We start from the raw sequence: 26,665 nt of genomic DNA on the forward strand, positions 1-26,665 counted from the left end.
CTACATAGGCTCATGATATCTGCACTACTGTCCTATAGAGACCTGAGACACGAGGGTCCAGGACTAAAGCAGGACTAAAGCAGGACAGGACTAAAGCAGGACTAAAGCAGGATCGGTGGCGGCTGGTGGTATAATTTTTGGTGCACAAAGGCCAAAATTATAAATATACATTATAAATAATATATGTATTATATATAGGCTATAGTATTATAACAAATACCAGGAACAGACACTTTGGTTACTATTGACTGAACTATATCTCTCAGAACACAACGAACAGCTAAGCGCAAACTTTACGCACTAACACAACGTAACACGCCGCTCACACCCAGACGCAACAGTCAGCAAAACTACAAGAAGAGGCTACGATCACAACATGAACACAGATGCCGCTCCTGCAGCACACGACAGAACAACCAGAGCAGCTCCATCACACACGAGCTCATTTAGGCACTATTTAACTATGACACTATTTACCTGTGACGCTCCATCTTCAGATTTGCCCCAAACTAATGAAAACAAGCCTCTTACCTTCTCCAGAGTCTGAAGCTTCGTGTTTCCTCTATCCACTGTCCCACTGCTTCTGTCTCCAAAGTGTAATGTCCAATATGAAGAGATGAAACTGGTCCAAATCCCGGTCCAGTCTGGTCCGTGACGTGAGGTCCTGGAGCCGAGTGCACGAGCGGTTGTGTCTCCCACTTCCCACTTAAATCTGAAAGTCAAGGCCAGTCCATATTAGCACTAAGACACCAGGTAGAGCAGTGATTCTCAACCACGGTGCCGCGGCACACTAGTGTGCCGTGAGAGATCGTCAGGTGTGCCGTGAGAAATGATCCAATATCACTTTTTTAAAAATAACAATTTATTAATTATTACCTGCAAATATTATGTCATTGTCGAGTGTCCGTGCTGTAGTACAGTGTAGTATATAATGACTGGCAGTGATCTAATATTCGTCCGGGTGGCGACAGGCAGCTAATTGCCTCGTTCCTTTAAATCAGTGGTGCTCAATATGTCGATCCCGATCTACCAGTCGATCACCAAGGTCGTGTGGGTAGCTCGCCGTGTCTCGTCTCGGACTCGCGTTTGGACTCGGTCTTGTCTCTCACTCAAGGTCTGACACTCAACAAGTGCGATCATATTTCATTAAGGCCACTGCTGTTGGCAATAAACTTGTACAGGTGTGCCAGAGCGTGTGGGGCGTCTCAGTGCAGCGCGCGGAGACTCTACGGCACATCACAAACACACACGCTCCCTATGCACGGCTCGTCTGCAACAGCGTGTGCCCTCGTGTACCAGCGTGCATCACAGGGCAGGTTCAACTTCCTAAACATCCTACCTGTCCATCTGCCTCACGTCAGCACGCCGCCCCTCGCCTTTTCACGCTCTCGCTCCTTCCTGCGTACAGCGAACACAAGCCCCTCCCACAGTGCGGCTGATTAGAAGAACAAGACCAAACGTGAAGTAAAAACGAGTCTAAATTTGTGTTCCAGTGTTGGCACAAAGCAGGTCTACAGCATAGAGCAGATCTACAGAACAGACCTACTGCCACATTTGGCTGAAGTTTGTCTAACAAAAGTGCACAAATGCATCTGTGTTTGTCACGATGTGCGTTTGGTTTGGTAAACGTGCAGAGGCTGGTAAATATCACTGCAAAACCAGAAAAGAATGAAACTCCAGTTTGGAACTTTAAAAAACAGGTTTAAAAATCTTCCTTCACTTTTTTCACAGTTTTGTGTAAAGTGCCAGAGGAAGTTCTCTTAAAGAAGAGGTTCTCAAACTGTGGGTGAGGGTCCAAAAAAGGGGCACAGAGTGTTTCAGTGCAGTTTGCTCGGCTTTGTATTAGGTAGATCTTTATGACTTGGTCATTTTGTAAGTAGATCGCATGCTGAAAAAGTGTGAGCACCCCTGCTTTAAAAGAATTAGTAACGCATGTGCATGGTGACAGTCATGGAGAAGTTTTTTTAAAACGGACGAATGCGAACTCCGAAATGGGCCCTGGACAAGATTCTGACCCAGAAGAAGAGCTTTTCAAGCTTAACTGCTATAAAAACTAAAAACTGACAGAGACTGAGAGCTGTTGATGAAGAGCTTCGTGTGTCTTTCTTCTATTCCTGCCAGGATATCAGCGTTGTGTTCATCTAAACAGGCGCAGGTCTCACACTGAGTAGGTAGAAATTAATGTAGAAATTATATTGTAATTAAATATACTATATAGTGTCATTTTTGTAACATTTTGGTTTGTGGTGTGCCACAATATTTTTCCAATGTAAAAAACGTGCCGTGGCTCAAAAAAGGTTGAGAAACACTGAGGTAGACTTAAGGCCTCGACGCGCTAAGCCCAGTTCAAACTTTTACACCCAGAAAGGAGCGGGCAAAGGCGGATAGACTCTATCCTCTGCCTGGCCTCGGCGGCGGCAGCGAGAGCCCCGGCCAGTGGCAACTGCTCCAGTCCCGGCGGCTACTGTCCCGGCCCCAGCAGCAGTAGCGACAGCCCCGGGTCCCGGCGGCGGGTCTGTGTCGCTCTTTGACTCTCTCCTCGCTGGTTCCTGTGTGGAGGTTTAGGCTAAAGTAACTAGCTGCCGCTAATCGTGAAGCTGCTACTAGTTGAGGGGGCAGTTGACGTGAGTGAGTGACAGGACAGTTGTCCAATCACACTACACTAAAAAAAAAGACTGTGATGTCATTGGTCTGGGCGCTAAAGTTTGTGCCCTCAACCAGAAGTGAAATGCGCCAATCAAAATCATTTTAAAATAGTAATAATGACGGCCTGTGCTGGGGGGTGGGGCACCAGTGGCTGATAGGGGGGGCACGGCCCTCACCATGCCGCCGACACCGATTAAACATTAAAGAAGTAACTCTAATGAATAGAAATAAACAAAAGACAATGCTCTAAGTAAATCCTTAGACTAGCTCAAAGTACATGCTGTCAAGATCAGTCTAGATCTAAACGCAAGTGCCTTTAACAACTACACAGGCACCGGGGAACAGAAGTACAGGGACACGAACATGATACAAACTTTTTTCACCATATTGCAGTCCCCTTATTTTTAAGCAGAATAAACCTTTACATGATCGTGTAATAAATTAATTTGCCTTTAAAATTGGAATAAACCACCCACTCCATTCAGATTTAAATTTAATTTTGAATAATCATTAGGATTTAAGTGTTTAATTCTGCTTTTAAAAACATGTAATTTTTATTCCGAATTAAATTATTTTTAATCGGAATTAAAGCTCTCACGGGAACGGGTAAACAGGACACTACTGTTGCTGCATCGGTAACAGGAGCTCTATATGAAGCATAATACTTGACTTTTTTTTGCAAACACTATCATTTGAACAACTTTTTTACTGACAAATTGTGTTTATATTTTCATATTGTTCAGAAAAGCAGAGATACAGTTTGGGAGCAGAAATGGAAACAGGTTTGCGAATGCTGCTGGTGATGCGTTCGTAGTTGCTCATGTCATCTCAAGTGCCTTGGTCAGACCTCACCACCAACAACCCCAAGCACCCAGACTACCCCAAAGTGGAGCCACTGTGCCCAGCCCCCTCCTCACATGCTTGATCTGCAGCTCTTTCATGAGGAGCTGTGAGGAGATCTCCTGGATGTCCATGACGCTGGTCCATCTCAGCACCACAATCACAGCTCCTCACCACACTTTATCACATCACAAGACCCCAGTGTGACACTTGTTAAAGAAGTACACCTTACATTGTGACATGTGACAGGCTGAGCCCTCTCCTCAGATGGACACAACTGTTTCAGACATAGCCAGTCAAGTAAAAGAACTCAAATCCTAACTCTAACCCCTGTAAGAGCCTGTAGCAAGAGCACTAGGCCCTTCTACAGCAGTTGTTTGAGTTGATATAAAATGGTTGGTGCTTGATTTTTGGAATCTCCAAATGTTGCTATGCCGTTTGGATCTCTTAAAGAAATGAAGACTAAAAAACATTTTCTAGTTATTATACCTCTAACAGCTACTATTTGCTAGACTCTCAAAACTATAGTACTGTTGACAAGTGTGTGTACAATTTCACAAACATATGAGATGTTATCTGACAGTTATTATTCCACTTTACCACCACCAGTTCACCGTGGTCCTAGGTCCAACACAGTAGGCTATAGCAGGAGGAATAGGCTACTACAGTCAGTCCACTTTATTAAACAATGAAAACAACAGTTTGATTACAGTAAAGATCATGGTTTATAACTATTATTTAACACTGGAGTTCAGATGACATGACAGATTACATTTTATAGATCAATCATATCTTTAATATTGTTAAAATGTAGCAAGTTCTAGGATCTAGTCACAATGTGATCAGGGTCAGCATTTGTGCATTTACCTTTTGTATATTTCATGGCAAAATGCAAAAGAATGTCTTTTGCCCAACATCTAGTTCTATGACATTGTCCCATTCTGAAAATCACACACTAATTCACACACACTGTATTTCACTGAGACTGTTGTTGTTTATTTTATAGTTTCCTTTAGAAATGACCGTATACACTTTATTATGACTTCATAAAAAGACCAGGTCAACTTAAAAAACCAAAAAAAAAAAAAAAAAAACCTAACTAAATAAAAACCTAAATTAAACTCACCCCTGAGCTAATATAGGCTGGGTTTCAGATGACATAACATTCTGTTGGCCAGATCTGGGCATTGTACGGCTCCCGGGCCACATACGGCCCTTTGGTTGACTCTGACTGGCCCGTTTAAAATAATCTGGAATTACAAAATAAACATATTTTATCATTTTACCTCATACATAGACTAAAGCTGCATTGCTTTTATTTTAGAGGTGTTATTTTAAATTAAATTTTTTCTAAGGCAGCCTCACTTTTTCATTGCTTAGCCATAACATCGACTGTATGTCTTCTATGATCTGTTCATACACAGTTTCATGTAAGATTTAAAATCAATTATTCATTTTTAATCAATTCCTGAAACAATAGCAAACAACTTGCTCTTATCATTCAAAGTGAAAAGGCTTTTAGGGACAGTGCATATTAATGAACATCTACAACACTGCAGTGTAAATCTGCCAGATTATAGCAAAAATGCTAATTTCCATCTGTAGTCCTGAGGCAGGAGACACCACAAATTTAACAGCAAAAACAATAACATGTGACAATATTGACAGTTGTAAACTAATCTGATGTCTGTACTCAGGACAGTCTGACAGTGTTTGGTCGAGACATTTGGTCAAGGGACAGTGACCTATATCTGTGGATTCCTGCATGGTGTGACTCATGAAAAATCATATTAAGAAAAAGGTAGTAAAATAATTGTAGTGGAGGGGTCTTGCTCCCAGACTATTACATTTACTCAGAGCACCTGATGATGTGTTTACCTGTTGCTATGGTGGTGTCATGTGGATGGCGGCAGAGCAATGATATGTAAGCATTAAACGACGAGGAGCAGTGTGTTAAAACTGCATAATGAACCGCTCCAAGTTGTAACATTTGCTTATACCATGGCTATAAAGTGAAATGTGAAAAGCCTGTTCCTTGTCTGTAAAAGTCCAAAATATCAGTGAACTTAATGTTTTCAATAATGCTTAGCTACTTCATTTTATTCACAGCATTTGAGCTTTTTTTTTTTTTTTTTTTTTTTTTTTTTTACAGTGACAGCCGCAGAGCAGTGATATAGAACAGTGATTTGGCTGTTGCCAGACTACTTGTGTGTTATACAGTGTCTTATCCAAGAACTTGATAACACACTCCCCTCTGTCCTAGTGCAGGTTGGATTAGTGGAAGATCCACAGGTATGGCAGCTTCCAGGAGCTCTGGCCCACAAAGAACTTTCATATAGAGCACAGTTGTTTTTTGTGTGTGTGAAATCAAATAGCTTGTGTTCGTCTGACATGCATCTACAGCTGTTGCACATTTTGTAGGAATTCTTCTCATTTTACAACATTACCTTCCTCTTGGGGCCATAAAGGTTTTCATTTACGGATTAATGCACACAAATATTGGTAATCCTACAAAATAGTGAATTACAATATGACTGGAACAAGCCCCAATATGATTATGAAGGCAGCTAAAAGAATCTCTCCCTCACTGGTTCTTCCATGATCTTGAAAACTCCATTAGATGTAAAATAGTATTAATTTGATAAAAGGTAAGAGATATTTGTGATAGCATTTTTTATTAAAAATAGAGGCACCATCATGGGCTTGGCTCCAGGTCTTAGACAATGTTCAAATGTTGTGTTTTTTTTTTTTTTTTTCCATTTGTTTTTGGAGGAAGTGACTTAAACACTTAAACACAAATGAAATACAAATACATCTGAGTAAAACATAGTGAAGCTCATTAAAATGACATGAAAGCAAAACATTTGAAACAAGTGGTTATCTACTTTAGGAGATTGCTATTGAATTTATAATCCAGTGATAATTACATTACATAGTGTCCCCCACCCCATGATCAAAACAACAAAAAACAAAACAAAAACAAGTGTGTGTGTTTGGGGGGGGGGGGGGGATATATAGTACATATCATAAACAGACAACAGAAAATGAAACGTCATTTTCAGACGACATCCTAATAAAACCATGTTTAGGAGTCTTCTTGGAGTACTGCTGAAATCTGCATTATTTCTGTAGCATTAGAATCATTGGCCCAAACATGGAGATGCAGTTTTCTGTATGGCCATGCAATAATGATTGTTTTATTTAATTTTTAATATTAAAAGAAACAATTCAAAAACAATCAGTAGAACATTTTGTGAACTATTGATTTTGATTCCTACATCAACCATGTGGCCAAGCTTTCACTGTATTAAATACATGTCCTAAGTTTTATCCGAACATGGCTTTAGCTGATTAGAGAATGACCTGAAAACGATTTTCTGCAATCTTAACTAATTAGTCCATCCTTATTTAAGCATATATTTACACCAAGAAAAACATTTCATTTTCAAATTACATAATAAAAAACGTTCACACGAAAATAACATTTGCAATAATAATTAATAGCACCAGTGTATCAGTTATAATTTGCAAGGAAAATGTACAAAGTTGCATAGTTTGGATGTTGCTAAGGTCGTTGTTAATTAATTATAGTGGCTGTGATCAAACACAAGTGTAGCATTGATGTTTTTAGAATGATTGATCCCACAGAAGTCAGAAGAGGCAAAAATATACTCCACACAAGTGTGTGCAAATAACCTTAGATTGGCGTGCTTACAAGAAACTCCTTGCAAAACACTTAGTTTAGCTCAAATAACTTGAATTGACTAGTTCAGTTTTATTGATGAGTCTGAATTATTTATTTGTAGACATCTCTGATGTATTATGTGTATGCATTCTTTTGCTTCCCTGTTTGAGGTCATGCCTGTGGCATTAGTAAATAGACTTAATGTCCTGTAATACGCAACACTGACTCTTCTGCGCTTTAAGCCATGTTGTTACCTCCTCAAAAACAGACCTGGAGTTGTTTAGTTTCCTTCAAAGATGTAAACCTTTTATCATTCATTTGTCTGCATCTCTAAAGATAAAATGCACAGCGACCGTTTACCCTTTGTTAAGTACTGAAATTAGTGACTGAAATTATACAAATGATTCTAATGTAAGTGTATGGAGTTGAAAAACACAGAAGAGGACTTCCTTTTTTACCACATGACATCACAAGGTGGAACAGAGCATTTTTTGTCTAAGAGAAGAACTCAGTGTAAATAAGTAGGATGTGAGAGTTAAACATGTGTGAATGAAACAAAACACAACTCCAGGTCTGTTTGCGATGAAGAAACAACATTATAACATAGATCAGAAAATTGCACAATATGGGCCCTTTAGGCAAAGCTTTTCAAGTTTCAACGAAATAATTTTGAAAACAGTTAGAAATTCCATAAAACAAGTGAAAAAAATCTACATCAGTACATAAAATATAAATTGTAATTATTTTCACTCATGTAGACTTTTGGTAATGCACTAAACTGTTGACTTTTACTGCATCAATGAAAAAAATATTCTAATGCAAACATTTAAATTCTATTTGAAGAAAAGGTGTTTTCAGTAGTAATTTTAAACATTTTAAAACTGCATTATTTTATTTGTTGTTGAGTTAAACCAAACCACTAAGAAGAACGCAAGGAAAGGAATGTCCCCCACAAACTACTGCACTGTCAAATACATTTTCTCCTCTTCGTCAAACAGTGGGTCAATAAATAAAATGTTTTAACACTGCTTAAAAACTATACTGCTCATGAATTGCTTTGATGCGAGGTCTGTTGGTTTGAAATGAAAATGCTGATGAACAGAAAAAAAAGTAGGTTAGAGTTGCACAGGAGTGTGTTAGATGCAGTCACTTTGGGTTTGCGCTCTGATCAACCATCACAACCAAGTCACATTATCTTGTTTTATTTATTATCTGCATTTTCTTTTTGCTTTTAAAGAAGAGTTTATGTTCAAATTTGAAAATTTTAATGTTAAATCAAAACATAAAAAAATATTTCTATAAATATGTCAAAACATCAATGATGTGTACAAGCTTGTGAAAGGAGTCATTATTGTATTATTGTATTATTGATTCAATTTGTCAGTAATAAGATGTGTCCATAAATTGTCTTGTCACTATAACTTGATTTCTATGTAGTATATGGAATTATGATATTGTATAAGCAGATGAACTGAAAATATGTAAGCTTGGACAAAGGAGAAATTCAATTGCTCTACCCTCCAGGTAGATAAAAGGAAGTATCCACCAGAAATCTGACCAGAAATGAAGCAGCAGCTTGGATGAGCTACGAAACTTATTTGATCAAACAATTTAATTTGTTTAATTGACAGAATTGAGTTTCTCCTTTACCAATATGCAAGCCTTGTACTAAACACTAAACCTTCGACACAGTCCTGTCCTACCGTGGTTTTGGAGGTCACTCTAAAGGTCTTTGACCAAAATGTCTTGCAGGTTTGAAAAAACGACTCTTAACAGTAGATGGAGCTTCAGTAGTAGGATATAGCTTTGTGGTTTGCTTCATGAATGTAATAGACTATTTTCAAATGCATGGTGTTAATCTTTCTAAAAAGAAAAACAAAAACTTGACTACAGCCTTCATATTCAGCTGCTTCATGTAACAGCAAAAGCAAAAATACATTATTTTTTTAAAATAAAACTTGTATTAACTTAAATCCAGTTCAAAATCCAATACTATAAACAAACCTCTCTAAAATGTAGTATAGTGTGTAGTATAGTATCTTCAGTTTAAAACAGTCTTCAAAAAATACTTTAAAGCGCATCTTTACATACTAATAAATACTTCTGATTAACCATATCTAATGAATGAAAAATCTGAAGAAGCTCTTTGAGCTTAATTCAGTATGATGGAACAACCACATAGCCAGCTCCTACACCTTTTGCCATCTGTAGTTGCAGTATATTCCACTGAGTAGGCATGCACACAAGACAACTTTGGGCACACAAAACAGAGGCAGGGAGGGACTATTGCAAAATGTGTGTGTGTATTTAGAGACTTGTGTGTGTATTTAGAGGCTTGTGTGTATGACCTGAACATTTTTAGTCCATCACCTCATACAACATTATTGTTTTAGACATGCACAGAATAAATAAAGCATACAAAGGTGGAATTATGAATTCAAAGATCTAATTATGCATGTATAAGTCAAATTACACACAAACAAAGTAACTACACTGGCACTTAACAAAATGCGCACAAACAAGTCGAATTACGCACAGAAACGTAATCACACATGCACGAGACAAACTACCGGCACACTAGACAAATTATGGACACTTCTTACAGACAAATTGCTTTACAGATGTACTCCTCTTATTACAATAATAGCGCCATACTCATTTCATATTTTTTTAAGTTATCATTTTAAAGTTGTACCTAGTTTTTGTTTTTTTTGGAGTCAATTCATTAATGTTTAAAAGCTACCAAAATCCTTCCTTGGTGAATAATGACTGGCATTTTTGTGTGGATAAATAAATCTTTTAAGATCTTAAGTATCGTTAAAAGCCTGAACACCGTGCAAGAAGGCTTGCATGGCGCTGAGGACTGTGTTAGTGGAGCAGAATGTTCATTGGGGCCACACTCATGGTTTTTCTATGGAGGGAGTGTTGAAGCAGCCGTCTGGTAGTGTCCTCTTGATGTCTTCCAGGTTGAGGATATCGGCACGAATTTGGCGGATCTGGCGGTCGTAGTCAGTAATCATGTCCTCTTGTGTCCGTGCCACGTCATTGAGCTCTGCTAGCTTCCTGTCCAGATCACTGCCTGCCATTTTGCCCTTTGCACGCTTCAGAGACTCGTCAATCTGGTTCAGTTTACTTAGATCCACTTTGTCAATGTTTCCTGTAAAATACACGCAAGGACATTTAGAGGAATCAATCAATCTATTTGTCTACAAGGGACAATTTAAGCACATTGAGCAGTTAAATACAATAATAACAAAAAGCTTAAACTAAAGTCTCAAACTGATTGTAAAATATTAATAATAATAGTATTATAATAGTAATTAGTAATTCTCAAACTTGACTGGGCGTAGTTAGCCACATGTCACAGTAAAATAACTAGCTGAGTTGGCTTGTATTTGCAGTCTGCACAGGATGACCATGGCAAACACGAGGATTCCCAAAGTAAATTTCAGTGTGTTTCTGAACCTGGGCTCCTTCAAACAATACATAATTTCCCCATTTACTGATGGGAACAAATACATCTTTTCTATGTATTTTGATGGGGATATGCATCCTTTGCTCATATTAAGCGTCAAAAATAGGTTGGATTCCATTTTTGAAATCTACGTGTGCAGTATATGCTGGTCAATCCCATTTGCCTTGCGTAGGGCAAAATACGAGTGCAGTGTGTCCTCGGCCTTAAGTTGTGGCTCGTCTTCAGACATTAGTGCAGTGTAAATCTGGCGCTGATGTGGCGCATTTTGAACCTTCAGGAGTCAGAGGCTCTGTTACTGCGTCCAGGCCGTCAGACACCAAACGCATGCCGCTTTTTCAGCTCTGGCGTCTGACGGCCTGGACACATCTGGCATTTGATGCATCGTGTCAACCAGTCAGGGACTACTCTACAATGACGTAGCGACGTCATTATCCGGAAGAAGGAGAAGAAACAGAAAGCCCTGGATGCCACAAACACTGTAACAAGAACTCTACGTGTCACTAACGGAGTATAAATATATATGCCCTTCCAAGTCGGCTTTCATAATTTCTTTCTGGGACTTTTGCTTGTCAAGGTTTAATTTTTTATACAAGTCACTGGCATGTCCAGATTTATTTACTACTTTGCTTTTGCATTTTTCATTGCTCCGGATGTGTCTTTAATTGGGCATTTGTTCCAAGCTCGAGCCTAACAATTAAAGACCCTCACCCCCTCACAATAGCAGGGTTAAATTTGCTTTATGCAGTTTTAACAAATGACTCCTTTGCTTACTTAATGAATGCATGTCAGGCATAAAAACTGCAACTCCTTGTTGCGTAATGTTTACATAAATAACTTATTCCAGATTTTAAGCAAGTCTTGATCAGGACTATCTATCAGCTGGTGAATTTTACCAACAATTTATGTTTTGGTTTGTTAGGTGCAGTCAAATTGGACTTGTTCCTTGCTGAAAAGTAAGAACTACACCAGGCCAATAGAATTTGCACATAGTTTGTTTGCATACTGGTCTGCACTGATCAGTTTTCCCATTTTAAAATGTATTTACACCTCTGCATCTATATACTCACCAAGTTGATCCAACAGTGCAGCAATGGTTCCCAGAACACTTTTAACTGCATTCTTTGCTTTACGGGCATTGTCCTCTGCCACCTTAGCATTATCTGATGCCTAAGACACAAACAGAAAAGACACATTATATAGAACTTGTAACTTATGAAAGGTCCCCACATTTGATACACGTTTATATAGAGTCAAAACTAGGCACTGGGGCCACACTTTTAAGATCATTATCAGCTGTACACAGCATCCACCAAACATTTTCTTACTAAATCCTACCCTTTAGTCCATCTGCAGCACTAATAAATTCTTCGCTTAGCATGTCATTAATCTAAGCGAGAGCTGTGGTGACCATAAAAGAGTTAATTCTTTTTCATTTTCATATTAAAATGAGGTTATTCAACTTATCTGTATAGTGTCTGAGGCAATACAACTTTTAATGCCTTACAAACTCATTGCAAAGATCGGCACCATGCCACATAACTCCTTACTACTGCTTAGGAATCTCCGAAGGATGGTCCCGAGAATGCAGGCTCCTTTTGCTAACTCCTAACTCTTATGGCTGACTGTGGCACACATCCAATTTTGGCCCAAGGAGCTGTGAGCCTTGTAGTGAGTTTGGGGGGATTTGGAAAAAGCACATGAACTGAATGCTAATTACCTAAACCTTAGCACCAGTTGTATTCTCACATGATACTACCACTAGATGCTTCCTACATTACTGCTGTCTGAAAGTGTGCCAGCTTTGGCCTCTGGAGCAGAGACAAGTGTCCTGCTAACACCACCTATTACATGTTGGACTGAAATGGCTGTAGTAACCTGCATCATGGATTTCGTGATGTCTGGCCATTACACAGCCCTTGGATGGAAACATGCCCAGCATCTTAAAGATAAGTGGATCTGAAGAATTTAAGTGACCCATTCCAGCTGATTTTCAAGTTTATTATTTTGCTTCATTTGTCTGGAGAAGTAAAAGAAAATTTGTATTTGTTTTTGGATAATTTAAGGATCTCCACAGTTAAAATGTGTGTGCAACAGATGTTTGGTGTATGTGGGTGGCCATATATCGACTTTCTATTTAAGATTTATTTGGAAAACAGTGAGTTACCCATAGCGTTTAACAGACAGCGTCTCACTCATCTGAAATAACCAAATTCTAGAATGTACAAGTTTGACACTAAAAGGCTATAATTGTTCATACCATTGTGGCCAACATCATGTCATTGTCTGCCTCAGCTTTCTTCTTGTTCAGTTCCTGCTCGGCTGTTGTTAGTTGCTCCATCATATTGTTCACCTCTGTGTCCAGCTTCTGAGTCTCTGCAAATGCCTTCTCAGCTTCCTCTTTTGTTTTGGCAGAGCCCTGGAAAACATCACAGACTTACCAAAACTGTCACCAAAGTATAAGTACATATAGCAGTGGTTCTCAAACTGTAGTGCAGGTACCACAGTAAATAGATCTATTGGTGGTATGAGGGGTCTGCTGCAGATCCAGTTTAATTTAGAGTCAGTTATTTATGCAAATGTCTTTACTTTATCTCAGTCCTCATTAAAATTACAAACAAGTGAAAGAGTAATGCCACTCTCCTTTGCACTGAAGGTATTGAACATGTCAAACCGTTGTCAGGAAGTGGATACCGCTTACGAGCAAGTGTACGTATTTTGTAGATAAATTGTACATTTTTATTATCATTTCATGTATTAAATATATATTTTTAGTCTACTTCTACACCATATGCCATATTTAAAGTCCACGCCCATGCCAGAGTTGTTATGATTTTATATAAGCTTTGATGAAGACCGTTATAGGCTGAAATATGTTGGCTTTGCCCAAGTAAATAAAGGCATTTTAATTATACATCCCTTGTGAAGGATCCTGATTTTAACAAGAGCACCAAGTTTCACTGATTGGAACACCTGTAGCAAACAGTCACATCTTAGTTTTGTGGTTTTCTTTGTGCCTGCCACCCATTCCTCAATTATTATTTTGGCCGATTTTTTGTAGAGCTTGGCTCATGTGACCTTGCAGAATAAGGGCAGAAGAGAAAGGAAAGCTGGTCTTGTGCAGCCTACATAGGGGCTTTGTCAAACGTCACACCACTTTTTTAGCTTTTTTTTTTTTAACAAACTGGCTATTGACTTATGTAAAAGTATGATTACTACCAGTCCAAACAAAAATAAAAGATAAAAATAATAATCAGAAAAACATGCAAATCATATACTATATCCATATTAACCATAAGTCATGGCATATCACTATTTTAGCGATCTAGTCCTCGGTTAAACAGGGTGTAGTTTTGTTACTGGCCTGGTTCAGATTTGGAGAAAGTCAAAGCCAGACAGATGAGAAGAGTTTCAGAACCACTGACAGATATAACACTCAGAATTAGAGTGCTGTAATTTGAACATCCAGTACATACTTTCTGGACATCGCTGGCAATCCTCTCAGCCTCCTCAGCCTTGCTTTTGGCCACTTTGGCATCAGATGCAGCATTACCCAGAGCAGCTTCCGCCTGGTGCGTCTTCTCATTAGCAGCATTGATGGTGGCATTGATTAAAGGAATCTTCTGCAAAGCCTCCTCCGCTGCAGTCTTGTTGTCATTCACTCTCTTATCAAAATCTGAAAACAGTTATCACCTAGGTTTGTACTGGTTCACTTTTACCAAACACAACCACTTTTACACTTAGTTAACAATGAAGTCATCCATAAATGTTTACAAAGACACTTTTAGTATTGCACCATTTGAAAATTAAAACATTTGGACAGGGTTTTATACAAGATCAAGAAAGCACATTTACCTCTGAGGTCATCTAAGATGTTTTCTGCTTCTCTGAATGTGGACTGGCCTTTTTTGGCAGCTTCTTCAGCAAGAGCTTTAGCTGCATCAGCACGAGCAAGAAGCTGGTCAGCAGTCTGCACAAGAGCACACACTAAGTTAAATGCGTGCACGGATCACACTGTGAAATCCAAAAATTTGCACGGGATTAAGTGGTGATAATGATGTCGACTTCAGTAGTTTTAATTAGTCAGGGTTTATGTAGTATTCATAATTGTCTGGTCATGGAATTCACTTTTTCTGAAAAATTGTCTCTCCATGGGCAGATTCAAGAGCTCAGATCAGAAGCATGACCTGGTTAGTAATTCCCAACAAAAACCTAAGCCTTAATACCATACTAAATAGTTTTGGGTACAGAAACAGAAAAAAAATAATGTTCAGTATTCAGACAATTGATTTGAAACTCATGTAGATTTAGAGATAATGGGATGGTTCAGGACTCACCTGCTGCTCACTCTTGCCTTTATCGAGCAGTTTACGCACTTCCTGCTCTTTTCCTCTCAGATCGTCACGAAGATCATTATACTCCTTCTCAGTTTTATCTATCAGTTTGTCCAGGTCTGATGCCTCTTTTTTAATCTTGATTGCTTCGTCCTATGAACACAGTCAGTACATATTATAATAATATAATATATATATAGGTATTAAATACAATAAAGTCACTAAAGCAGAAGTCAAAACAATGTGCTTGTGGAAATAATAATAATGGAGGTCAGTCATACAACAGTACAGCCATTTGTTAAGAAGTGTCTGTGTTCAACTAATGATGACTTGCCTCCAAGGCTTTTGTGTCGAAGGGTGGTAGAGTGGTCAGGTTGGCAAAGATCCTCAGAGCTCGATCAGATGCCTCCTCTGCTTCAGCCTGGACTTTGTTGGCCTGCTTCTCGAGGTTTTTAGCCATTTCTTTAGCATCGTTATACCTTAGCACAACACAATTTCAGTACTGCAGTTGTAACACAAGTGTTAAATTACACATTTCAGTACTTTTTGTTCAGCTGGTCAATCTCCTGGCTCGTCTTCATTTCTCCATCTAGTGTTTTCAGCAGAAGGTTGTAGGCTTTGGTTGATGTGTCATTGGCTTCTTTGGCAATCTTCTCAATCTGATCAGCTGCCATTTTGTGCCTAATAAAGTAATTAATAAATTGAATTTATGATACCTGTTAAAAAAATAACACATGTGAACTCTTGATCTAGTTTCTCACTTTTCAGCCAAGTTGCGTGCTTCTTCAGCCAACAGTGTCATGTTATTGGGGTCTCCACCTCCACTGGGGGGCTTAATGTCCTGCACAGACAAATCTATTACTACTAGGTGTTGCAATTGCAGTTTCCTTTATAATTTGATGTGATACATGGCACATGGCTCAAAATATATATTTTTCCAAGGCTTTAGGCTGACTTATAACAGGCAGAGACAATGTAGGCACTAAAGGTTAAGACGGTGTTCTGTACGCGTCCCTACTGCATGCACATACATAAAGGTTTACTTTCTCTAAATAGGTACCAAAAATTGCAGTGCTGCCACAACTACCAAAAATATTTATGGCAATACATCAATAGAACAGCCTGTGATATTCATATTGTATAAAAAAAACTGAAGGTACTAGACTCACACCTAATTACTACACTGTTCATAACATCAGCCTTAGCGCTTTTCTATGCACATTTTATTATTTCTTGCTGAACATTTGTATTGTTTACCACTTTGCTGATTGCATCCTTGGCTTTGTCTAGCTCCTGGCGAGCTCGATCAATGAGATTCTCAGCATCTCTGACCCGCGCTCGGGCCTTGTCAGCTTGTGTACCCGTCTCATCCACAGTGTTCCTGATGTTTTGGAGACGGTTCCACTGCGTTGTCAACGTTATATTAATGGCATTCAGACGATCCAGGAGGCCTCGGTCAACCTCTGAGAACATTCAAAACCATCTCACTATTACACATGTGTAACAATCACTGAATAACTTGTAATATATGGCACCTTTCACAATGCTCAAACATGCACATACACACTCTTGCTCATGGCTAAAATGTTAGCTATCAGTTAACTCTTCACTGCTTCTTGTAGGTAGGGTCCCACCTTTGCTGGTCTGGGCCTCTTCTAATAGCTCTGTAATCGCCCGTTCAGCCTCTTTGAGGCGCTCTTCAAAGGCCTTGTCACTGACTGTCTCCTGACCCGAGCTTAGGTTGTCAATGAGCGTCTGGAGATCATGAAGCTTCTGCCGCTGCTGGTTCACCTGGAAATGCAAAATATACCATAGGTTAGTCAATATCAACATTTGATACATCAGCACAAATTCAATATGTCAGATGGTCAAGCATTTGCGGCTGTCTGTGTTTGTGTATAGCCAACAAACTTACAATGTACATAGATGACATCTGTGAGGTCCTAAAAACATACATTTGTTGTATTTTGTTTTACTAACAATACTTGTCTCTTCTGCTCTAGCTGCAAGTATGTGAAGGGCTAAGATTGTGGATAAGCTGTCAAGAGGTTAGGCTTTCTTTTTTTGAGAGCACGTTGTCAGAAGTAGAGAGGCAGAATGGTGATCACTACAAATTCAATTCCATGGGCAATGGATATAGAGCGCAAGAATGATTTAACCAGAGTTTATACAGAGAAAGAAGATAAAAATGTATATAGGCTACAGATGTTTTACATGTTGAAACTGGAAGAAAAGTACATTCGTAAAAAACTGCTGCACTAAACAAAAAAAAGCTCTGAATGATACCACTTCTGAATGCCTAACCCTATTTGCATATATTTCACTCACCTTGTCACGGACAAGGCTGTAGCAGGATGGACACTGCTGGCAGCCAGGAACAGAGCGGTTGTAGAAGTAGTTTTCTTCACACATGTCACATCGAGCACCAACAAATCCAGGCTTACACTCACAGCGGCCATCCTCCTTACACTGGCCTGACAGGGAGCCCTCAGGGTCGCAGTCACATGCTGAAAATACAGGGCTGCAGCTGTAAGGAATATTCTGTTTTTGATTATTCTTCCACAATCTATGCCTTACGTTTGCATCCAGATGAACTGAAACCGAAGAAGTTTACTTCACACTGCTGACATTGAAGACCTGTGACGCCTGGCTGACACTCACACTGACCAGAGACCACGTCACACTGCCCGTTAGTGGAGCCAATGGGATTACAGTTACATCTGAAGATAGAGAGATATGAAAGACGGAATAACAACTTTAATCACATAACAATGCCATCTGCCAATTTTCTTTGAAGGATTATTATGATGCTAGAAGAGCTAACCGTTCACAGCCTTCGCCACTGTGCAGATTGTAAAAGCCCGGCTCACATGCACTGCAGTCCCTTCCTGCAACATTGGGTAAACACTGACACTGGCCTGTGACCTGGGAGCAGCTGGTCTGCTGGTCCACGGTGCCCAATGGGAAGCATGCACACGCTGAGAAGAAGAAACAGGAAGAGTTAGCTTGGCTTCTTGACTGCAGAACTAAGTAACAGCTTCTGTTCTTGGTGTTACTAATGCTGTAAGTTTTTTATGGAAGCATCATTAATATGTGTTAATATATTTTCTCATATGTTAAGGGTCCTTAATATGTTACGTCTTTATCTAGAAACTGTAAATTTAATCCAGTTTGTACTTACGTTTACATTTGTCATTAGGGTTGGCAGCCAGGGCATTCCCATAGAAGCCATCTTTACATCGGTCACAGAATAACCCCGCTGTGTTGTAGATGCATTTGAGACATTCCCCGGTTTCACGGTGACAATTTCCCACAGCGTTCGGATCAATGTTGTCACTGCATTTGCAGGCACGGCAAGCTCTGACCGGACCGTCTTGCCCCAGAGGGTCTCCAAAAAAACCATCATCACACAACTCACAGCGTTTTCCTATATACAGAGGAATTTTGATTAAGACCATTATTTATAATTAAATATATTTAAAAAGGGGATATTTCACCCCTTAACAAATAGACCACCATCTTTTATTAATTTTATTATATTTTAATTATTGCATATCTTTAAAACAGCTATTTCAAAATTACCTATTGCTCAGTGTACTGGCATGAGTGTGGTCCTGGTTACACTCACCTGTGGTGCCAGCAGGGCAGTTGGTGCATACCACCTCTCTGGTTTTGGGGACTACAGCACAAGTAGCTCCACTGGGACAGGGGCATGGCTGACAGTCTGCGGCAGTGCCTCCAGTGGCGTCTCCATAAAAACCGTCTTTACAGCGCTCACAGCTCAGGCCTGCTGTGTTGTGCTCACACTTGCATGCTCCTGGAAACAACACATTTTTGGATATTTTAGATTTTAAACTTTCAGTGTGGCCTGTTGCATACATATATATTATATTCTTTTGTTTTCATAGGTACACATTAACACTAGGCCAACTAGCAAAAGCTGTTCAGTTTTCATTTTGGCAGCATATGTCAACACATTATTATAATTAAATGGATTCCCTGGTGGCAGGGTTGTATCAGGTCAAGTCACATTCAAGTCTCCATTTTTTGAGTCCAAGCAACTTAACACTCAAATCAAGTCATGGGCCACTGCCTTCTGAAACATACCAGTCTAAGTTGAATCCCAAATCATCAGTCATTATGACGAAGTTGAGTAATAATTCCTGGAAATGACTTAATACTCAGATTCTACATCTGTGCTTAGGGGTGTGTCCCCACCACAAAAATAAATTGGGTGAAACAAATCCTAGACATTTGATCAGTTTCTATATAACACTGCCCACTGTTTCTCATAATGTCTGTCACTGTACCTGAATCAGGGTTACAAGTCTGGCTGTGGCCATGGCAATTGCAGGGTTCACACTGACTGAAGGCTCCAAGTTGGGGCTGAGCACGGCGGTATCCCACAATGCACCTCTCACAGTGCTGACCCTCATACCCCTGAGGACAAGTGCAGGACTCCACCCATTGAGCCGCTTCACCAGGGCCCCGCCGAGCTGTCACCAACTGCACGTTGTCCAGGTATCCAGCACCTGTCCACACAAAAAGCCTTCACTGTCTTCACATTCTAGCATTTCATAATGTCATGAACAAACCTTGTGAAATCATTCACAAATGTTCAACCTTCTCATTGTTTGTTTGGGATGTGCTCCACACATTGTGTTATTTTTTGTGATTCTTTGGAGGTGAATAATGACTACATTCTGAAACTAAAAATAGTAATTTTAGGCTAGAAGGAGGAGGAGACAAATCTACCAACTTAGTTAAGAAATGAATAATGGAATAGAATATAACATTTAACATAAATATAACATTTTTCACCTTAGTAGTGACGTAGTATGATCAGTTCTTTAATTAAGAGCATAATCATGTTATGACACTAATGTTTCAAACACTGTGTATCATGTATTATTTACTAAAATAAGTAAATAATACATTTTTGTTTTTTATTTGTAAAAGCAGTGATATCAGAAAAAAGACTCCAGGCAGGGCAGAGGGAGAAGAATGATATGGAACCACTACAGGAGCACTGGAGAGGAAGAAGGGTGAGAGAGTGGATGTAGACAAGGGTCAAGGGAGGAAGGAGAGCGGACTTTCCATTTCATTAGTTAATTTGGTGGTTGGAAGTGAAATAACTGTCTTTGTAAAAAAAAAAAAAAAAAGAAAAAAGTAGCATCAGTTTTTATCTGACAAAAACAGCTTTCAGCAGTGTTGACAAATTGTCAACTCACCCAGTTTTTCCTCAACTCCATGCATTTGGTGGGTGTGTAATTTTTTTTTTTTTTTTAAAGAAATATGACTATTGCAATTCAGTTTATATGGTTTAAGCAGTAACATTAACATTTCCTAATGTGAGTTACTTATTTGCAGAAATGTAATTATATTAAATAAATTAGGAAATATGCAAAAAGTTTATTTTAAATCCTTTGCATCACTATGCAGCTCAGATCTTACTTATGAAAGTAGAATGTTGAAAAAAATCATTTTCAAATCTTATATTGTTCCAGCTCTCAAGAATAATCGATAATGCATATAAAAAGCAGCGAGCCATCACCAACCTCTCAGCCCTTTTTTCAGTTTTTAGAAAAAATACGTTGTTTAACTGACAGTGGAGTGTGTTATAAGGTGTTAGTGAGATAACCCAGGAAGTGCAGGGAGAGAGGAGGAGAGGAGAGGACTGGAGTGACAGAGAACAAAGGAGCTCATCCAGGTTTAGTGTAATCATTTCAATAATAAAAATTAAAAGTGATAAACATATATTGTATATTGAGTATATTGTAATAATCTGTAGTGATGCATGTGGGGATTTTCACAGCAAAATTTAAAGCATAAAACACAATTTTTTTAAAAAATATATATTTAGGTTTTTAAAGCATACAATGAAAACATCTTAATTTGTCATTTTATAACTCTGTCAACACATAAAAACAATTCACAATACAATATATTTTAAAAATCAATAAAAATCATGTAACCAAAACTGAACTGATCTGATCTTGTCTTGTGTTTCTTCTTCTCAAAATTTTATCTCATCCTGCTCCTATTAACTGCTTATAAGCAAATGGTTTTGAACCAAAATATACATAAGTAATATCAACAATATCTTGTCTTTGGAGATTTGGGGGAAAATACATAGTTTTGTTCAGTACTTACTCTTGTCGCTGTATGTGCCTCGGATTTTGATGCTTGTCAAGTTATGAAGCAGTCTCTGAAAATCCGAGTGACTAATGGCGGGTCTCCATGGATAGTCTGCACTGTCATGGAGCCTGAAACACAGTACAGCGGACAGTAACAGTCATTTGCTTCTCATTTCCTAATGACCTACTCAGACGTGGATAGTACTCAGTTACATTTACAAACATACATACATTTACTTTTAACTTTTTAAAGAAACTGTACTTTTCTTCTAGCCGTTAGTCCCACTTACTTTTTCACTGAAGCAAAAATAAATCAATAAAAAATACACTCACACTCACACTATATATATATACATCAGGTTTTAAGTTTGAAAATATTTATTGTATAATAAAGGTTTTTAATATTTTGATATTATCATACACCTCAATGAATTGTACCCTTTGATGGTTACTCATCCAACTGTGAATACTTCTGCCTTGATACCAGCAGCTCCCTTTCTCCGCAGTTTTTTAAATGATATTCTTACTTAAGTAAAAAATGTGGTTACTCATCCAACTGTGAATAGGTCTAGAAGTGACAAAAGATTTTGTGCATTATTTTCTATTGTCCTTCTATTATATTAACTTTAAATGAGAAGTCAGATGTGTATAAGTAATTTCTTAGATTACTATTTTGAACTTCAAGTTGAGTAATATTATTTTATGTAACATTATTCTTATTAAAAGTACAGTTTTTGGCTAGCCTACCCACCTGACCTTACTTTGAATCTATTTAAACTTGTTACATGTGTGCCCACCTGAAGATATAAGTCTGCATGTGATCACTGGGATAAGCGTTTCCCTGAGCAATCAACGGCACAGCTACTCTCAAACCAGCTCCCTCGAGGACCAGATCTTCAGCCGACAGTCTGGTGTCTCTGCGGTCCACCCGGAAACTTAGGCTCAGGTTCTGCCCATAGCTTAGTAGCTGGTTCCCCAAGAATTTTTCTATAGGAAGGGAAAAGGAGCACAACATTTATCAAAATCAAGAAACAGCATAGCACTGACATACTGAACACTGGAACTGCATGAGTGTCCAATCATTATGTCCATGATATCATATCCTACAAGAATATTAACAGTATACAGGTGATGTGATGTTCAGGAACAAGTCGGCTGTTTGGTTCCTTAATGTGAACGGTTGAATCTCATTTTACAAAAGAACCAATTCATTTTCTTTGTATGCATTTTAATACTGATAAATACCAAACCACCAGAAGAAGTAGAACATAAGCATAGCAGGCAACATGAATGAGACCTTATTACACACACACAAAAATTAAACATTATAACTTTAAGTTTATTTTATTTTATTATTATAATTTTTTTCAAATAAATAAATAAATAGCAAAAAAGCCAGTCTTTGGAATGTCTCTAACATGAATGGATTCAAAATATTCAGATCCCACGCAAGAGCCAAAAGTCCCATCACGAGGCAAACTATATAAAGGCACTTTTTTGGAACTTTCTGAAAAAACTATCCTTGTCAATCGACTGATGAGAAGATTAACCGGAGAATTCTATAATCACTGATGCAATTCCACCCCCAAACTCTTGGCAGCATTAGACCTATTCCATCAATACAACTTAATGGGAGAAGAAACAGACCTGTGGAGGACTTTTTTTTTTTTTTTACGGTCTATGCTTGAAATGCTTGAACATTACCATTCATGGAGTCGGATTCCATATTTGAAAGAAGGTACTGGTTGACTGTTCAAATGTATTTGCACTGTACTGAATTAATCATTTGTGTGCTTGGATGTACTTTGTACTTGGCCCCTGAATGTAACATGTGGCCCCTTAATGACCCCTGTTTCAGGAAAAATCCTACAACCAGCACTGATTAAGAAAGTTACTTGTAACCCGGGTGATTTTCGGTGAAGCCTAATGCCACTTTTCTTGTAGGGGTTTGAATCATTTTTCAATTGAGGTTTTATACTGGAGAGTCTATCACCTTCTTGCTACTTCTCTACCTTTCCAAATGCCTGAAATTAAATAAATGAATGTGAGCAAATATTTGTCTCACTTCTAAGTTTTATACAATTTTGTACTACATTCAGAAGTAATTCTGACATCTCCATGGAGAATATTTAGAGATCCTCCATCTAGAGGAGACCCATGTGTATTCTTCAATTTTATTTAATTTAGACTTGTGTTTAAATAAAATCTGTTCCACTACAACTTTTTTAGTTTACCTGGTGCCATAAAGTACATGGGAAAGTAGTCTTCAGATATGAGAGAGATCTCCTGACCACTGGTCCATTGTACAGGAACAGCCAAGCCATCTCTCTGCTGAGCCACCCATTCCTCTGTGTCTGCCACACAAAGAAAAAGAAAAATTATGCATCTTAGTCTTGACATTTATCTAATACAAGTAATAATTATAATTACATCCAGGTCTCGATGAAATCTGTGAATACATAACAGCACAAAGCAGCACTAAAGCTAAAAACTATGGTACTTCACATCAAAGTTGCAGGGAAGGAGCCCATAAGTGTACCTGTGTCAAAGGTGGAGGAGATGGTGTGGATGCTGTAGCCCTTGGCGCTGTCACACACGGAGGAGTGCTGGAAGCAGAAACAAGGGGTGCAGCCCTGGGGATTGTTGTGGTCCAGATTAAAGTAGCCCAGTTTACATCTGCAAAACCAAAAACATGTTTAGTGTTTATACAACTGTCTACTAGTTTAATACAAGCAAAAAACATGGGACAGCATCAACATGTGTTAGCACAGCATATGTAAATGTGCCAGAGTTTGCCATGCAAGGTCATTTTGATCCATAGTCCCATTGGGAGATTGATGGCAAGACAAAAAAACAGGAGACAGGCACAATAACATTCAGTCCAACACACATGACAAAAGACAAGATCAGTGATTATTACTGTAGTCATACTGGTAAAATTAGAACATGCTAAAAGCACACACAGCACACAGATTAAAGTCAACAGACACAGATCACAAAAACACAACAAGACAGAGACATTTGCACTGTGATGTTAAAACACAAACAGATTAGTCAATGTTCTGTTCACATGTCTAATTGTCTAGAAGCTAATGTTTCACAGATCTACTACATTTCTCTAGTCACATTTGTAAAACTTTTGGAATTTGTTTTGCATTTATAATAAATCATTTGTGATATACCTGTCACAGCTGAAACCTTCCACATGGTCCTTGCAGCGACACTGGCCTGTGTTAACATCACACTCTTGGGTACTGCCTGAAGGAGAGCAGGAGCAGGATCTGGAATAGCACACAGTCAATATATTCATCCATACTGTACAGGGAAACAAACTCCACTAAATTCACCTACATTTTTATATGTTATAGTATAATTAAAAACACTTATTCATAATATTATGCAGAATATTATTGTGACAGAAATACAGAAACAAACAGAAATCACTTTTTTGCAAATAAAATGTCTATGAAGCTTGGAAAGTTGTTTACTAAAAATATAAATCACTGTCACACACTTAATGAAGATGGAAGTCTGGTCACCTGTGAATCCCCCAGTTTTTAAATGGGTGTGATTGATAGGTGGATTAGCCAATCAGGGAAGCACATGGTCCATCCGTATCAGAAAAAATTGAAAAAAATGATCACAGGGGAAGCTCTAAACTCCATTCATTTGAGGTGAAATAAATTTGATCCTGATATGTGACCAGAGAACAATCATATTTTGTTGGGCTTGAGACGCAATGGAGGGCATGGGGCCAGAGTGATATCAATCTGTATAAACCCTGTATAAATAATATCCAAACTAGATACTCATTTGAGCATGTATTAATACTGCCAAAAAAAAAAAAAAAAAAATCACACTGTGGACAAAATTTTAGCTTTCCTGAGCAGTTTTCATATGATTTTGAGCTTGATTCAAACAAAACTAAGGCATGATGCCAAGATAAAGAAAGCACTGTTATTTTCTATATAATAATTACATTCCATTACTAAAATACATTGTGCTATCATAATCAGTAAAGAGTCATGAGTGAATTCCTTAGAATTGAAATAGAGTTTGAAATTTTTGTATCGTGACAAGTCTTGATTAGTCTGTACCTTGGCACTAAATTGTAACTTTTCAAAACATGGAGATGCTTGGATACTACTGGCCAAGTCACATCTTGATAATGAAGTACAATGGTAAGAATACGCCACAAGACTATGCCATTTACCGGCAGCCAGCCTCCGTAAGGCTGTGGAATCCTGGTTGGCAGCGATCACACTTCTCCCCCGTAACTCCAGTCTTACAGGAGCACACTCCTCGGTCATCACACTGTGGGGACTCAGAACCTGAGCAGCAACATAACAAAGATAATATGAATCACACTAAACCCATTTCAACTCTAAATCTGAATGTGTGTCTCAAGGAGGTATATGATACAGGTTTAGTAAAGGTGACAAAATACCCAACTCGACTTTTTAAGTAAAAGTACACATGAGTTTACTGTAATGTCAGTGCTCTCCAATTGCCTGTCACAACAGAACATTTTGAAAAATGAACAGTAAGGATTTTAGGCTCAATTGTCATTGAAGAAAAGTAAACTGTATGTTGCACAAGTGGGGAACTTTTTGTTTAAAAGGACTCTAGCAACATCTGTAAGCAGTAAATTGTTTTAATGATGTACCCCAGGATATTTTAAGTACAAAACACATGGTTCAACAGTGTCTAAATATTACATAGATATTAGGTATTTTTTTGCACAAGTGTATTACACTTGAGAATGTGTAATGGAGCCAGGCCAACTCACCGATGGAGTTGCATCCACAGGGCAAGCAGCGGCTCCCGGTGTGGTCACGGTGGTAGTTGTCCAGGCAGCGTTCACAGTTGGGCCCATCGGTGTTGTCTGCACAGTTCAGGCAGTGTCCTCCATGGCCCGTGGCTCGGTACAGCTCTGCATCAAAGTAGCACTCGACACTCTTCCCATTACAGTTACAGGCTGAAATAAAAACACAGTATCATTTGATACGTGTGTATTTATGACTTCTTAATATTAAAAGGGGCACCAGGGAATATTAGCCAGTAAAATTCAGTACAAAAATGTATCCATAACCTTGTTTTACTACAGACTGGATAAAAGAACAGTGTAGTCACATTTTTAACATTTATGACATTTACAGTGACACCAGTTCCCATTGCGCACCACACTTTTTAAAGCGGAAATTGGTGGACCCTTTTTATTAAGTTGTTTTAAAGATAAATATTCTGATATAAAATGTCCAAATTATAATATAATGATCCACGAGTGGCATAAATTATAACTATATAGCACACAAGCACAGTGGCCCTCAGTTACTATCACTGAGGTGAAAAGGGTGTATATTTGAGTTTATAATTTTTTGTGCCGTATGCACAAGCAGCGAGTGATAAATGTGGCAGAGGAAAACCACCAACATTTTCAAGTACCCTCACCCCTAGGATTTTTGGCATTAAAGGTGTGGAATATGGTAAAATGCTGTGGAAATCATGAAGAATTACATAAAAAGCTGAAATATGTTGTTATAGCTCATTT

General features: G+C 38.5%; 1 protein-coding gene across 1 annotated transcript in view; it reads right to left on the bottom strand.

Moving 5' to 3' along the window:
* Positions 1 to 6,142: 6,142 nt before the first annotated feature.
* The window catches only part of lamc1 (laminin, gamma 1), a 58,255-nt gene continuing 37,732 nt past the window's right edge, over positions 6,143 to 26,665 (bottom strand). The window contains exons 5-28 of the mRNA XM_020941228.2: positions 25,904 to 26,092; positions 25,328 to 25,445; positions 24,297 to 24,395; positions 23,654 to 23,790; positions 23,349 to 23,468; positions 21,912 to 22,101; positions 21,131 to 21,243; positions 19,288 to 19,509; positions 18,606 to 18,794; positions 18,159 to 18,404; positions 17,802 to 17,955; positions 17,555 to 17,697; positions 17,306 to 17,484; positions 16,612 to 16,768; positions 16,235 to 16,440; positions 15,739 to 15,818; positions 15,521 to 15,658; positions 15,312 to 15,456; positions 14,981 to 15,130; positions 14,499 to 14,613; positions 14,120 to 14,319; positions 12,904 to 13,062; positions 11,714 to 11,813; positions 6,143 to 10,328 (exon numbers count right to left, since the gene is read on the bottom strand). Coding sequence (XP_020796887.2) covers positions 10,072 to 10,328; positions 11,714 to 11,813; positions 12,904 to 13,062; positions 14,120 to 14,319; positions 14,499 to 14,613; positions 14,981 to 15,130; positions 15,312 to 15,456; positions 15,521 to 15,658; positions 15,739 to 15,818; positions 16,235 to 16,440; positions 16,612 to 16,768; positions 17,306 to 17,484; positions 17,555 to 17,697; positions 17,802 to 17,955; positions 18,159 to 18,404; positions 18,606 to 18,794; positions 19,288 to 19,509; positions 21,131 to 21,243; positions 21,912 to 22,101; positions 23,349 to 23,468; positions 23,654 to 23,790; positions 24,297 to 24,395; positions 25,328 to 25,445; positions 25,904 to 26,092 — 3,806 coding nt within the window. The 3' untranslated portion in view covers positions 6,143 to 10,071. The remainder of the gene's footprint in view (positions 10,329 to 11,713; positions 11,814 to 12,903; positions 13,063 to 14,119; positions 14,320 to 14,498; positions 14,614 to 14,980; positions 15,131 to 15,311; positions 15,457 to 15,520; positions 15,659 to 15,738; positions 15,819 to 16,234; positions 16,441 to 16,611; positions 16,769 to 17,305; positions 17,485 to 17,554; positions 17,698 to 17,801; positions 17,956 to 18,158; positions 18,405 to 18,605; positions 18,795 to 19,287; positions 19,510 to 21,130; positions 21,244 to 21,911; positions 22,102 to 23,348; positions 23,469 to 23,653; positions 23,791 to 24,296; positions 24,396 to 25,327; positions 25,446 to 25,903; positions 26,093 to 26,665) is intronic.

This window comes from Boleophthalmus pectinirostris, unplaced genomic scaffold, assembly GCF_026225935.1.
Source record: "Boleophthalmus pectinirostris isolate CB_2022bp ecotype Guang Dong unplaced genomic scaffold, ASM2622593v1 HiC_scaffold_16, whole genome shotgun sequence".
Classification (NCBI taxonomy): Eukaryota; Metazoa; Chordata; class Actinopteri; order Gobiiformes; family Gobiidae; genus Boleophthalmus; species Boleophthalmus pectinirostris.